Source organism: Chaetura pelagica, unplaced genomic scaffold (assembly GCF_000747805.2).
Source record: "Chaetura pelagica isolate M959 unplaced genomic scaffold, ChaPel_1.0 scaffold16, whole genome shotgun sequence".
NCBI lineage: Eukaryota > Metazoa > Chordata > Aves > Apodiformes > Apodidae > Chaetura > Chaetura pelagica.
Window position 1 is genome coordinate 392,932 of NW_009953721.1, and position 16,042 is coordinate 408,973.

Below are 16,042 nucleotides of genomic sequence, written 5' to 3' on the forward strand. Positions count from 1 at the left end.
TATATACATGAATATACAAACATTAAAAAAGCCATCCCCCCATAAAACTTACAACTGCAATTAACTTCATGGGTTACAAATATTTACAATTACTTCAAAACAAGACAACAATAGTGTGCAAAATTAAGCATGACCTTACATAGATTCCAAAGTGATACAGGTTCATAAAAAAAATCACTCACTCTTCAAATTTTGGCTCTTTTTAACAACTTTTTGTATGCTTTCACTTACTGATGCTCCTTTTTGCAACAGCTTCTCTGATTTGACGATCAAGTTCACTTACAATATGGTCTTCATGATTATATACTCCTGTTCTCAACAGGGTATCCCTCTCTTCTACCAGACGAGAGAGGTAATCATCCATGTTCTCATTTATTTTTCTAGAATGAAGACTATCCACTATACCAGCAGAATTATCTCTAATCTCTTGCAGTTGCTTTCTCTCTTCCTCTTTTTTCTTTAGCCTGACATTGTTAAAATGGAAAAAAATCAAGAGGCTGAGCAATATTTAAAAAAAGAGTTCTGATTATTTTCACATGAAGCTTTTATTTTACTACATACTTCAGCAGACATATAACCTAGAAGAAACCTGTAAAAGGTCACTAATTATCCTCTCCAGGGAAAAAACAACTATATGTAAAAGTAATGTACTTTTCTTTCTTTTACTATATGTAAAAGAAATGTACTAATACAATATTTAAATACTTTGATAATGCAAATAGCACTCAAATTGGAATAGTTCAATATACAAAACTATTGCAGACAGTTTTTGGAGGACAACATTAGGTAGGTTTAAAATGTTAATGTCTTCAAAATGTGAATAGTACATGTGTCTTTCTGTTCCTAATGCAGCAGTTATCCTTAGAACTGAAGGTTTAAAATTGGAAAATGCCTGCTGCTGTTGAACTATGACTGCAACAAAAAACAGGGTACAGTAGCCTTAAACATAGATTTTTCTATACTACAATACCATAGCATTTTATAGATGTGCAAGTTTTACTTAATGGACACTAAATTGTATTTTTTCACTGGACTTACAGAATTACTATCTTGATTTAAGCAAACCTTATTTTGAGACAGATGGTGAGACAGGAGGGAGGGGAAAAAAAGGAATCTTACAAATGCTTGCATACCTGTTAAGTTCATTTCTGATATCCTCCAGCTCTTGCCGGTCTGTCTTACCCAGTTCTTTTTCTTCTGCTGCCAAATAGCGCAATCTCATGTGCTCCAGCTCTTGTTGCTGTTTTTTAAGGTGAGCCATTGCATTTTCTTGTTCACGCTAACGTGGAAAGTAAAGACATAACTCAGTGGACTATACGATTACATGAAAAAGGTGAACTTCAGTGACATAAGCAAAGCTTTAGGAATGAAGTCATGACAATGAAGTCTCCAGTAGCTGAAGGAGTTAAACAGGATGTCTTAGCTTTTGATACCTATAATGCAGGAAGATCGGTGACTATCACAAATGCCATAAACCTGCCCAGGCTGGATCAGCTGAAGCCCAGTCACAGATAGCTTCCCATGAACAAAACAGCAGAAATGTGACAAAGCCTTTTATAAATTCTAGCCCAACCTGGTAAACATAAAACTTATCCTTATGGAACTACTCAAAATACTGAAAACTATTATTTTGCTCTGTGGTATCTTAAACTGTAACTTCTTTTGAGAAATAAAAAACAGGAAAATGCTAAATAGATCGCAAAACTTCCACAAACAGTCCTACAGTGCCTTAGACTCAAGCTTCAAGCTACTTTTTAAGATGAAGACTTGTGGTTAAAAAATAACCCTTAAAAAAACCATTTTCATCTAACTCTATGCTAAACCTTAGATAACTTACTCTGTGGATTTAATTCCATTAAATCTATTCTAGAAGTTTACTTGGTTCTATTTTTATTTTTTTAAAGCTCTATATACAGTCTAAGAAAACTAGGTTTGAGTCCACTAACACTTTGTGACATTAACGTGTCTTAATGAGAAGTGTGGTGTCCTCTCAACTTGTTTTCTTCTCTGTCATCTTCTGTGTGACATTGTGCACTAACTCGATACAGTCTTACACCCTGAATGAGACAGAAGACCCAAGGTAAAAAGACATTTCTTCATGTAGTGAAAAAAAAAGGCAGGAGGTTACGCAAACATCCTGGATCTAGACATACTGTGAAGCGCAAGGTTACCTTTGTAATTTTGACACTGCTTTCATCTGAACTATTTCATTGTTAATACGATCAGTTTTATATTTATTAATGGGGGTAAAAAAGATAACTTTGTTTGGTATATGTGAGCATATTCATTATACAGTCAACCTAGTAATATCTGGAAGCGTCCAATCAGGCAATTTCTTGAATCTGAGTTCCCAGCATCTTAAGTACTCCCTGTTGATGGTAAGTAAGTGAGAAGAAAATCTGAATTTGACAAAGAATGATTAAAAAAATACTCAAATTGTTAATGTGAATAGGCAAGGCAACTGAGAAGCACTTGGTGAGAAATCCTAGCATGTATGTAATTCCAGAATATTTTTATATGAATCCAATACACTAGGCCAGGTAAATTAAATGTTAGAATTGCAACAAGACAGGCCAGAAAGCCTGACAAAGAACATGTTAAAGGAATACACAGAATAGGTTTTAAAACAGGAATCTACAAATACATATAGCAAGTACTAACAAGTCACTACAGCCAGCTGGTATTTATCGAAGAGTTTTCAAGAGTTCCAGGAAAATTAAAACCCAAAGCCATATGACTAAATGAAGGGGTAATCCATGACTAAAATTAGTGATGACTTCACAGGAATAAATATTCTTCCATTTTCAAAATTTTATTCTTTCTCTTAGCAGAGGCCTTAGGGATATCCAGGAACTATCAGAAGGACTTACTCCACAGTGGCCAAAATGGCTGAAATTGTAACTAAAACCAAAAATAACAGGAAGTACAGGTGCACCAGGAAGAATGAATCCACCTTTGTTAGAAAAGTCACAGTCCCAACTAGCCTTAAAAAACCACCACATAAAGAAACCATCTACAAACAAACATGAAACTAAGCTGCCACAGAGAAAGTCCTCTTGGATTATTCAAGGGTTTAGAATACCAGACAAAGGATAACAATTATTTCCACAATGGGCAGAAGGTAATAGTGGACTCCACAGGAATCTACTATTTGATATATTAACAAACAAGGAAGTCATTCTGGCATAAACAGTTTGCTGCCGATTCAAAATTGTTCAGTGGGGAATAAGTGGATGTGAAAGAGCAGGATATTATGGGGACAAAATATGAATTAGTTTGAAAAGGAAACAGATAAAAAGAATATATCCACTGATGTCTGCTAAATACAACACTGATTCATGATGTACTTAACTAATTGACTGAGGGAAACTGGAGGACATGCAAAGATACTCAAGCCAGGTTTCTGTATCTTGTGCATCTACTGCTGGCTTCTATATGGGCTAGATGGTCTTCACATCCATTGTCTTGTTTTTTAAAATCTTATGAAATGGACTTCCTGAAGGTCAAAACTAGGTAAGTTCCAACTACAGACACGATTCAGGTTGTTAAAACAGTGGAAATTAATCATACGAGCTTCTTAAGCACCATATGTTTTCAATTAGACAGTTTTTATTTTTAAAATGCTGTATGATCAAGCATTACTGTTGAAGTATTTAACAAAGACAGAGGATGCGTTTTTGCCTTAAAAAAAATAAAAACAATCAGTGACATAACCATGTGCTGGCCACAAGAAGCATGTGGCACTACAAATTTCATGACAAGCTGGTGTTACTATTTGAGGCAGGGGAGTTCAATGATGGAGAGTTTTCTGCTGTTCAACATAATGCTCACAGTGGCATTCTGATGGCAAAATAGGTATTTTAAATAAACTCAAAGAAAAAGTACACGTTGGAAGTACATTTACTGAAAGTTAATAAAACAAAGTCCAAAGCTCAATCAGTCCAGGAAGAAGACTGAATATTCCTATTTGCTTTTCTATTGATCAGAAAAGACTTCATTTAATACCTTGGTCCTTTATACACTAATTGGTCTAGTTAATTTCAGAACCATAAGCTTTTTTTGATTAAGAAACATCTTTAGTAATGTTTAATAAAACCAAGAAAAGGACAAAAGAGAGAATGACACTAAAGCCAAGCAGAGTTGTAGGAAAAGCATGACTTTCCTGAAGAATAATTTATTTAGTTCTTGTTCTTTTTGTAGTTTTGTTATGGCAAAAACATCTGTGAAAAAAACCCAAACAACAATGTCACTAGTGAGCACACTCATTGCTCAGAACAATATCCCTAGATTTGTAGGGAAGTATGTTTGAATATAGAACGTGAAATTTTTCTCTATAGAAGAGAAAAACCATTACCATTAAATTCTGTCCCCAGGTTAATACTGGGTAGGACCTACTTTGAATTAAATGTGACTAAAAAATTAATTTGATTACTAATACAATTGTGCTGTAAACAAGACAAATACTGGGCATTTCATTGTTTGGGAGCAGTAAGGGGAAAAAAAATAGAAATTAATTTTATTCCTGTAACAGTGAAGGTCAAGTATTTCTGTAGCATGTCATGCCATGACCCTGAATAATGATACTTAAGCACAATAATGTTAAAATAAAAAAATAAAAATCAACATTTTCTGAGGCAGGTTTTCCCTTGCATTTATCTTAAGACAGTCCAACTTGGAAAAAGCACATGAAAAGGGATTCTGCAGATTCATTTATGATGCAACCTGTGTGTAATTTAAGTTACACTCTTAGTGATTTTCAAATGTCTTTCCCAACATTAGTCTTTGACTCCTTTAGAAGTGTGTCATAACAATTTGTAGGGTGCATAATAGAAACTTCCTTTGTGCATACCATTCACAGTAAAGCAACAGAAACCCATTTCCTAATAATCCATCAATGCAAGAAGATGGCAAGGAATTTACAATCGTTGTTTGATAAGAAGTAAGGCAAGCTGATTTTGAATTTATATACAATTTTGTTATGATATGTTGAGGGACCATAAAAAGACTGTCTCTTATTATAATGACAGAGAAAGAGGGATTTCTTTTTCATCATGGTGATGAAACTGGTGCTGCTTTATCCGAGACAATAAGGTATTAAATTAACTTTTTCCATCACAGTTTAACAATCCATTTAGTAACAAGCCTTTTTCTTCCTTTTCTTAAACTAGACAAGGAAATGAACTCTACTGCATAGAAGTACTTGAAACATAGCGGAATTTACTGTGAGATCTTCCAAACTGAAAAAGCAGTATTAATACACTTCTGCACATTTATGGTACTAAGTAAGCAAATCCATCATTTCTAAAACCTCCTGTAACACCTTAATTTTATTCTGTGTATACTTAAAAAACTAAGTTAAATTGAATACTAAGAATTTTTAAAGTGTACCTTGGTGCATGCAAGTTATACATACATACTCACTCACTTAAAATTCTCAGTCAGACTTTTTGACATAATTTACATTTCCAGAGATAATATGCTCACACAATATATCCTGAACTAAGAAATGTTTCAGATTTATTCCCAACTGCCTACTGTAGTCAGTCAGGCTCTTTTAAGCACCAGTATTAAAAACACGAAGTTCTAAAAGTTGAAAATTCTAAGTTTCATGTAAGAGAACACTGCAGAATCATCAGCTAGTAGATTAAAGGCAACTTAGTGCATAGAAGGTAAGACCCACTCGAAACTCAGAACACTTGGCATCACTACCATCACCACCTAATTATCATCAGCCACTATCCCATAGTGAAGCAGCCACACAGAACCAAGTGTACCATGTGTGAATCACTCTGAAAATTATTTTTGCAATAAACTGAGTTTGCCCAGGTACTTTATCCTCTGCTACCTTCTCAGCACTGCTACTCATGCTGCTCTTTTCACTTATTTTCTTTCCTTTTTTACCTTGGTAAAACTTATCACCAATATGCCTCTCTTTATTAATTTGCAATTTTGCCATTCTCCTCTTGCATCCCCATAAACAAAACAAATTCAATCCAAATAAAGTTACATATTAGTTATCAGATAATTTACTGCCATGTTTTACTAACTCTCTTCATTAGTTTGCATGTCTAATGTAGTGCTTGAGGCACAGAATACTGTTTTAGAAGCTTGCATGGTGGGAGCTTCAATCATGTTTTGAAACCTATGGTACTTCAGGAACACCAACATTAAATAAAAATTAACCAGTAATAAAAAGACTTTCAAAATTTCAACTATAATCAGATCATAAAAGAATCTCTGTATGCCGCCAGGTGCTCTAGTTAAGAGGCTCTTCAATCAAGGAAGCACAATCTTTATTTTGCCATAGCTGCCAATAAATCCAAAAGGGAGATGTAAACATACATACACTAGACTAAACAATGGCTAAATAGCAGCCACTATTCACTCTCCCACTCACACATACCAAACAAGTCTGTGGGAAAAACTTACGATTGAAGCTAGGGAACTCAAGTAAAGTTTTCTGAAAATAACCCAGAGCTGACAAGTCAGTAGGAGGGCCTGGATGGTTTCAAGACACAGTTTTTAACCAAGACTTGGATCTCCAACTGGTGTGGGTTTTTTAATGCCTTTTTTTTTTTTTTTAAACAAAGATTTACATCCCATCCTTGGCTAAATTACTTATGAATTAATCAAATTAATTACTGACTGGATAAGCAGGACACTGGACAAGACAGAGTGAATGTCAGCCAGCCAGCATGGCCCATGTTGTTTTAAATGAGAGCATCAGTGATGGTTTGGACAGATCTATAGGGAATAAACATTAAAAGACTTAAAAAAATATTTCTCCCAGAAAGCTGAATAATGTAGACATATACATTTTGATATTTTGGTTTTCTAGATTATAACAGAGATTATTAACTTCTGGAAATTACATTCTGCCACTTTTATTTTTGTTTTGATACATTGTTTCTTGCACTCTGACTGGTACAGAATTTAGCAACAAAGATCTCTGTAAGCATATATATATACACCTTTGTGTAAACTGTTCGATTGCTCTCAGAAATAATGCTCACACACACAGAAACCATGGAAATCTTATTTGTGTACTACTGAGATCCCTCACTTAGCGAACTGCCAGACAACTTTTGAAACCTCTGGAAATCATAAAATCTATGTTGTGGCACAGACATATCTAACCTGTTTTTACTACATCTGACCAATTACAATAAATGAAGAATACACACTTGCACTGCAAGAAGAAAAAGTAATCTGTGTGAAGTCTATTTTCAGTCAGCTTTACAAACTGTCTTTAAGTGTCACTAACTTCTGCATTTTGCTAAGCACAGGTAAGCACAATGTATGAGTCCTCATGTACTTTAGATCTTTTTTTTTTGCTACCACTGGCACTGTGTTTAGCATGCAAAACCCCAGACATGGAGTCTAACATTTAACAGTCCCACACTTTTCATGTACAGCATATCTCATATTCTGCAAAATATAAAACTGTCACGGATTTGTGCTAAGAAGTAGTTCCAAAGTAAAAGGAAATTTTTTAATTAAGGAAACATTGACTTTTATGGTTACAAATCAGAAGAGTATTTTACTAAATGCTTAGCCTGTAGATTATGCTTCTTTAATTCAGAAATTGACTGTACTAGGTCACCTTTGAGTAATGGAAATCTCTGTTTAAACATTTTTTTGGCAATGGGCACAAAGCATTAGATCTCATTTCCAAGACTTACCAGCTGGGTTTTGTCATTAACATTTATTAACAATCTAAGATACGGCTTTCAGCGTCTAATCCTCACTACACAAATGTTTTGTATAGTTCTCTGGAGAGCTTTGGTGTGACAAATTGCTGGCAGAGATTACAGCCCTGTGGCTATTCACCAGAGGCAATGCAAAATTAACATGGTACTAATCCAATTTAAACAAGAAATTGGTCAAACTATGCACAATTGCACAAATCATCTGAACTAAAGCAAATCTAGAATTCCTGAAGCAACAGTTTCCAAATTTATTTTTAAAACGCAGTAAATGGTTTTTGATCAGCTCTGCTTCAAATTTTATTTGGCTCTTTAAAGTCACTTAAATCCTTTATCAATAGACTAAGAGCAAGATGAAGCACAGGAGTACAAAAACCACAATAAACTACTTTGAAAGGGTTTGTTCTGTAATAGAAAAGTTTTAGGTAGCATAATTCACTGTACATCCCAACATATTTTATAGTTCAGACTTCCAGCAAGATGATCAGCAGAAACCATCCACATACATTACTAAATTCAAATTGTCAGGTCTATGGTGATGAATTTTATAATAAAAACCTGGTAGTGATACACACTAGTGTTAATCTGGCAAGCAACAATCTTCTCTTTTATTCTACAGAAATTTTAAAATCTGGTAGTTAAGAAAAAAGTAGGCTGCACATTTTATGGCTGCTGAAGAAATCTTAATTGGAAAGGTAAGATCTATACTCTTCCTTCTATCATCTTGTCAAGAAAGACGTTCCAGAAATTGGAGATGTGTATTTTTGACTCCTTTTATCACTAGGCAAAAATGGACCAACTTGATGAAAGTACATAGAGATGAGTTCTCCATTATGAAGTGATTATACAGCACATTCGCTCTCTCCAAAGAGAAATACAGATTAAGAAAGGTAATTATCAACTAGGAGATAGTGGTCTTAGCTTCTTGCTCCCCAAAAACTGAATATGACTAGGAATGAAGTAGGAACTATAATCCTTAAAAAACCCAAAAAACTTTCTCAAGGAGGAAGTAGATATGCATGCAGGTCATAAAAACCTCTTACTGAATCTGAATTTTGAAACTTTGTCTGTGTTGAAGTTTGTTCAGTAATAGGGATTATTTATTTACTAATGCGTTTGTCCAGGCCAATGGAAATGCTGCCATTCTTAAGTACGCTGTTTAGCTAGTGTTTATTTTAACTCATGAAAGACAAGTGATGACAAAAAGCACAGAGGCATGTAGATTCAGTGAGTATGAACCTACTACTCCTGCAATTTTGAACAGAGTATTTTCAAGTAATACGTGTACAACTATGCATATATATACACACACATATAACTAAAATACAGAAGAGTTAGGACTGTAACTAACCTAAACGTTTGGAACAGGAATGAACAGGAATGAGTTATTTTCACTGGAAGTGATGATGGAGTGTTACTGGTAATGAGATTAATAAAACTTTTCCTTTTTGATTCATACCTCCTTTTAGCTATGCCAATGTTTGCAAACCTGAGCCTTGGTCTTTCCCAAGTTCAACACCAAACTCAAGTCAGTTTTCCTGTTCTCACTATTGTAAAAAGCATAGTTCAGAGCTTTAATACTGCAAAGACGAACACCAATAAAACAAAAATCGCCATCAGTTAACAGTAAATAGAAGGGGTTTCCAACAGGACATTAACTTTGTTGCCTCAGATGACAAAAGAAAGCCTGCATACCTGTTTTAACCTTGCAAGTTCTTTCAAAGCCCTTGTCCATTGTTGTTTGTAATGGAGCTTTGACTTGGTAGCTGACTCTAACTTTCTTTCAAGTTCAACCTAAAAGCAATTAAAATCATATCAGCCGAAGCAATAACAGCAGTAACGATCACTGAAAGTTGTATATATACAAAGGGTCTGGTTTAAGAAAAGTGTTTATGTAGTGTAACATACAACATCATCTAAAGCTGTTATGTAATATAATATAAATATTATGGCACATGAACATTTTCTTGTTTAAAATATAGTCTTATTTTTATTGGATAGCTGTCTATACAAAGAGAAAAAGATTAGTTTTTAGCACTAAATCTGCTGATGTAACTTTTAAATTTAAGATTCTCAAATAACCACCTCCTCTCCCCCCCCCTTTTTTTTTTTTTTCAAAGTAAAATTATAAACACTAATTTAACAAAAATACCAATGGATAAATTTTGCCTTTAAAAGGTGTATAGATTTTTTCTTTCCTACAGCTGATGGAAGAAATGTGCAACATTCTTTTTTTCTGAAATAGACATCTGTTCTAATTGTTCTTTAAAATCTATAAGTCTATTGTGATTTTTCAATCTTAGTATCTAAATAAATATTTTAAAAATACACACTAAAATTTATTTCACTCTGTGCAAAAAATCTGGTATTACAACACAAATTAAAACAGTTACGAATTACACAGCACAATAATCTGAAAAATGAAGCATTATTCATTAACAAACCTGTGACAGTGATATTTACTGTTTCCTATTACATTTATGAAGATCTTAAAACACCAATTTTAAAAAAAAAATCTAACAAAACCAGGAAACCTAAAAACATTTAAGCTAAGAGTTTAGAAAGTCTGTAAAGACCAAAACATATATTAAAATAATTTGCTTGCATAATTAGAAGTTATTTAAGCATACAGTAACATGCAGACTGGCCATATAACTGTGAGTGCAGTTTGTGCCAAGAAGCCTGGTCTGATTTTTTTCAGCTTATTCTGTCAATAATTTGATGCAAACCTCACATAATTCTAAGCTTAAAATGCCTGTACCTCTGGCTTTAATTGTACAAAATATCCTCTACTGAAGGCGTGTACAGTTTCTAAGAAATCAACTTAAGATAGTGATTCCATTTCACTGATAATTAGCATAATCTCACTTAAGAAATAAATAAAAAAACCAATGCACATAACAGAATACCAGTCTAAATTAACTCTCACAAGAAAATACTCCTTTTTGATTTTATAAGCAGAATGCTCAGAGTGCCCAGCATAAACCATGATGGTAGCAATTTAATTATATAGTTTAGCTTTTTTCTGATTTAGCTTCTAAAACTGCTGTTTCCTTTATAGAAATAAGGCCACTGTTGGCCTTATTTGTGACTGAATATTCAAAGTCTAGACAGCCAGTTGGGAAAAGTAAAACAAAATAGACAAATAGACAAGTTTATAATGTAAGATTATTCTACATCTCCCTCACCAGTGAATTGACCACTGTAGGAATTTTTAAAGACTAAAAAAGTCTAAGATACCTTTTCTAAAGTGAGAAGATTTATTTCTGATTGTAGCTGGATTTCTGGTTTGCTGCTTTGCTGTTCTTTGTATTGCTGGAACTCCTTCTCCAAAATCTTATGCTTATTTTCTGCTTCATGAAGCTACATTGAAGATAAAGATAGAATGCAAGTTAGCAGAAAAATTCATTCACAGACAACAAATTAGGTTCCAGAATTTGTTACTCTGTAGTCCCTGGAACAAATATCTTACTGTCAATTACCTGATATAAAACAGACACTGAAAGCTACACATTCATAACTAATGATTTCTTTATGACGGCATGCAGCGATGTTTTAATAGGAGTAATTTTAAATAGGATCTTTGGTCAGTACTGCAAAGAAAAAACAATTCTGTCTTCACAGAAACCCTCACACAGACAGCAGATCAAGATTTACAAACACTGCTTGTTCATGTTTCTAAAATGACCTGCAGAAGAAATACTGAAAACAAAACTATTTAGATTTACATACATCTTCTAAATAAAGCAAGCAGTGTTATTTACTGTATGAAGTTTTATTACTCAATTTCACAAACGTAACTGGTTTAGGAATGTCTGGAAGAGGAAACAACTAATACTTTGTACAGCCAAATAATGATTTACAAGAAAGGCTAAAGTAGACACTTCAGTGACTAATGACTTAACGTTGCATACCTCTGGTCTCACTGTGTACAGTTGCATGAAGATTTTTTAAAGAGAGCTTTGCTTTTCATCTTGAAATGGGTAATTTGAAAAAACATTCCAATTCACAATTACTTTGCTACAAAGAAACTGAGTCAAATGTTTAATAGGTTTTTTCAATATACCATATTTAAAATGTTACGAATTTTTATGAGATGTTTTCTAAAAGTAGCTTATGAATAGTTCAGTAATATTTAACAGAAAAACATATCTAATACACCTGATGGAGCTGATATATTCCATCACAAAGATGATCCCAAATGTTGCACTTGTATTTATGTTCAACTACTTAAAGCAAGTACTTCCACTAATTGCACCCAACAGTTTAAAATATTTGGTGAAAATGCTTCAGATAATCCATTTCTGTTTCAAAATCTACAACTTCTTCTACTAGTTCATAAATATTTTAATTCTTTGCATCTCCTAATCGGGTCACCTGTGTTTTTTTTCAAAAACAAAACCTCCACATCCAAAAAGGTAAAAAAAGAGGCCTATCAGAACTGGTAGAAACAGGAACTTTCTGCTTGTGCATGTCACAAAGGGAACAATCCTACAGTGAGACTCTAAATCAAACAAATAAAAACTCACCCACCACCAGCAAAGCAAGAAAGATCATCTTAAGCAGAATACGTGGTAACAACCACCTCATATTGAAGCATAAGAGATTCAAAATTGCAGCAACAGTGCTGAGAAAGAAAGCCAGGATGATCAGCTGGTAGGAATGGCCTTCATACAAATCAAGGCAAAACCTAGTGGGGCTTACGCTTAGAAGAGACAGTATGACAGATACTTGAGCAATTTGGAACAGTATGTAGCACAAGCACTAAAAGATTCTTCATAGTAATTAAGCAATGAGCTTAAAATGAACAAAGAGACGTTTTAAAATATACAATGCATAATTAAATTTTAGAACTCATTGCCACAGGATGTAGCAATGCTAAAAACAAATACTTTTTAAAAGGGATCAGATGAGTTTATATGGAGAATACTTTCACTGGTGGCTAGTAAGCATGAAATGCTTCCTCTGGCTGAGGGTACATGTAACTCAATAGTATTACTGGATATAACAAAATAGTATTTAATTATTGTCCTGTTTCTTATTTTCTTGCCCTCTATATCCAACTATTGCTACAAAAGCATGCTGAGCTAACTGGATCTTTGGTCTGATACAGTGTGTTTGCTCTAAATAGGAAAAATAAAGTGATTATTATGGAATTGCATCCTGGATTAAATAAAGTCAGTGGGAGACAAAAGAATTAATTTAGAACATGACACCTTGGTGATGGCATTTGGCTGCTTGAGCCTGAAAAACTACAGGCTATCTTCTCTGGGCTGATACAACATTGATAGCTGCCAACAAATCTACAAGGCAGAAGTGGCCCACTTATCACTTAGAAGTGGATTGCATTCTGCAGTTTGAAACTGTTCATCTCAGTTCAAAGACTGTTCAGTAGAATTGTCAAGATTAGCATCTTCTAGGTAATTAGCAGTATTTTTTGGATTAGCTATGTTTAGAAAGTTTGCTGTATTGTGTAAAGAAGTAAATTAATATCAGTGTTTAATAGTCATCTAAAAAAGCCACAAAAATATAGCACAATTCTTCTTAATAGAAAAATATGCCTTTGGCTGATACAGCTATTTAAATAGACAATGCTATTGTGGGATTATCACTATCAGGTATCAGAAATGAAAAGTACCGAATCAAGTAATTCACCTACATAAATTATGTACTTTAAAAGACACTTATGCATTACTAAAATTTAATCTATTTAACAACAAATTAAGCGCTTATTATTCTAATCAGAAAAAAAAACAACAAAAAGCTAGCACTAACTTAAAGTTGTACAGTAGCTTTTAACGCTCAAGAAAAATAGCTAGACTAGGCTGTTAGTGCAAAAGCTACCTTAGAGGACAAAAGAATGTGGTCTAAATTTTCCCAGTTCAATGAAGCTACTACTATCAGAATAGAAGATCACAATACTAAGATAAATCTCGCCCACCCCAATGAACACAAGAGAAAGTCTTTTGCAATGGATGAATAAAACAAACTGCAAAGGCAAACTACCAGAACGGAGGTTGTAGTTGGGTGTTGTTAGGCTCTTTTCCCAGGCAACTAGTGACAGAGGTCATAGCTTGAAGCTGTGCCAGGGGAGGTTTAGGTTGGGTATTAGAAAGCATTTCCTCACCAAGAGGGTGATCAGACATTGGAATGGACTTCCCAGAGAAGTGGTGGAGTCATCATCCCTGAAGGCTTTTAAGGAAAGTCTGCATGTAGCATTTAATGCAATGGTATAGCCAATGTGGTGGTGTTAGGTCATAGGTTGGACTCTATCTCTGAGGTCTTTTCCAGCCTAAATAACTATGTCATTCCGCTAACTGTTAACAGTTAATGATTTATTGCATTACCAAAGAGAACGATGCTGTTCAGGTTCTACGTGTAACGTAAGCCTGTAATTGCAGTTTGACTTTCAGTGTAGAAAAAAAACCGGGCCTACTACTGAGCAAGATTGCGAGATGGTTCCCAGCTCATAACTCAAACAACAGGAAACAAAATGGTTATTACAAAGTTGCCAGAATGTGCCTGTTCAACTTATTAAACTTTATTTAAAAAATGCTTACTTAGTGAATGATAGAAAAGATAGAAAGATAGAAAGTGTAAGTGTACTTACCTGCTGATGTAAACGAAGCTTGTCTTCTTCCAGCTGTTTGATTTTTGACCTTTCTAGCTCAACTTGGTGTGTACATTCTTCTTTGGCTCGTCGTATAGAATCCTGTAGTTCCTGCAGTTTTCGTTCATGCTCTGCTTGCAACTCCTTCTTTACTCTATGAAGCTTAAAAGTGAGATACACTTACACTAATCCATAGGTGCAAGAGCCTTTGTTAAAACTGTTACTACTACTGACAAAAAATTGCTATCAATTCCAGAAAAAAAAAAAAAAAAAAAATTCCATTGTTATGTATGTTTGCTGTATACTATTTTATTGGCTCTCAGTTTAAGTAAAAACTTGCAAATTACTATATTTGGGCTACAAATAGGCTCTTGTTCACTATTGTAAAAATGGTGCTACCTGTATCTCCATTGTACGTTAGACGTGGGATTGCTAAAGGCAAATTTTATATCCACCTTCCTACTATCAGCGACAATGCTAAACATATCCTCTCATTGCAGAAAAAGTGAAGTCACAGCTACAGCCAAGATGCCTTTAGATCAGTAAGACTGCATACTTCAAATTGAGGATAATGAGAGAATTTCTCATTGAGCTAAACAGGAAAACAGTCCTTGACACGTCCATCTTTCTTCTAGAAAGATGTTACTGGTCCAGTTAACTGCTAGCTGAATAAGAACCTCCCTAAACAGCCCATTTCTCAAACCATGTGATTGCTAAATGAACCCTGCATCATTTTGTCTAGATGCTTTTGGAATTCAGTGATTTTTATTATCTCTAAGCCCTCAGGTCAGAATCTCAGTAATTCTGGAGCAAGTGTTGAGACAAACATGTATGAGAATAAAATAAATACTTTTCCTCAGACTGAAATGTAGTCAGCCAAAGCTAATATCAAAATTTTTTGCATAGATGTTAAAGTCAGACACTATTTACAGCACAAACTAAAACTTCAGGGGTATAGAGAGTTTTTTTGACCACTAAATCATCCCTGCAGTTTACCTATATAATTTTTAATCTGTTCCAAAGTACAAAAATAGTCAGTTTATTTTCTTTTTTTCTCTGTTGAGAGAAATAAGGTTGTTCAGTAAGATCTAGAACAGTGGCTGCTACTTGTTTCTCCTACATCTTTTTTGTCCTTGTAGCTATAAAGAAACCAACGAAATACAAACTCTACCAAATTGCTGGATAACAAAAACTGGACAATTCAGATTGCCCCACCTGTCCATGTTACCTTCTGTTATTTCAATGGTTAATCTAGAAATTACTGTTTGAAGTAAGATGTGTACATGAGTATAATGTTCATCTAATAGTACTAAACTTAAAACTGAGATATGCTAGTATTGCATGGAAGTTCCCACTGACACTTTAATTCTGTTAAGAATAGAAAATTTACAATTACAGAGTTATGTAGTTCTAGAAACCCATTTATTCATTGGATTTCCATTGTAAAAAAACCAAAACAACTAGCTTAAATTACTAGTGCTACTCTACGTATCAGCATGAATGCAGCTATTTCAGTTCTTACACACAGTCCACAGTTGTCTCAATGTGAAAGCTTGAGAAATCTTACAGAAATAACTAATGCAATTGCATCCCATAAAATGATGAACACTTTTTACCTCTGATTCAGCACTGAAAAGCTGTCGTTCTCTTTTATCTAGATCTCTCAAGGTTTTCTGAAGTTGTTCTTCCAAAGCAGTATATTCTGCTACCTAAAAGAAGGAGAAAA

General features: G+C 34.2%; 1 protein-coding gene across 1 annotated transcript in view; it reads right to left on the reverse strand.

Annotated features, from left to right (window-relative positions):
- Window positions 1–223: 223 nt before the first annotated feature.
- The window catches only part of CEP120 (centrosomal protein 120kDa), a 32,926-nt gene continuing 17,107 nt past the window's right edge, over window positions 224–16,042 (reverse strand). Inside the window, exons 14-19 of the mRNA XM_010000481.1 lie at window positions 15,933–16,025; window positions 14,317–14,478; window positions 10,947–11,069; window positions 9,402–9,500; window positions 1,134–1,279; window positions 224–464 (exon numbers count right to left, since the gene is read on the reverse strand). Coding sequence (XP_009998783.1) covers window positions 224–464; window positions 1,134–1,279; window positions 9,402–9,500; window positions 10,947–11,069; window positions 14,317–14,478; window positions 15,933–16,025 — 864 coding nt within the window. The remainder of the gene's footprint in view (window positions 465–1,133; window positions 1,280–9,401; window positions 9,501–10,946; window positions 11,070–14,316; window positions 14,479–15,932; window positions 16,026–16,042) is intronic.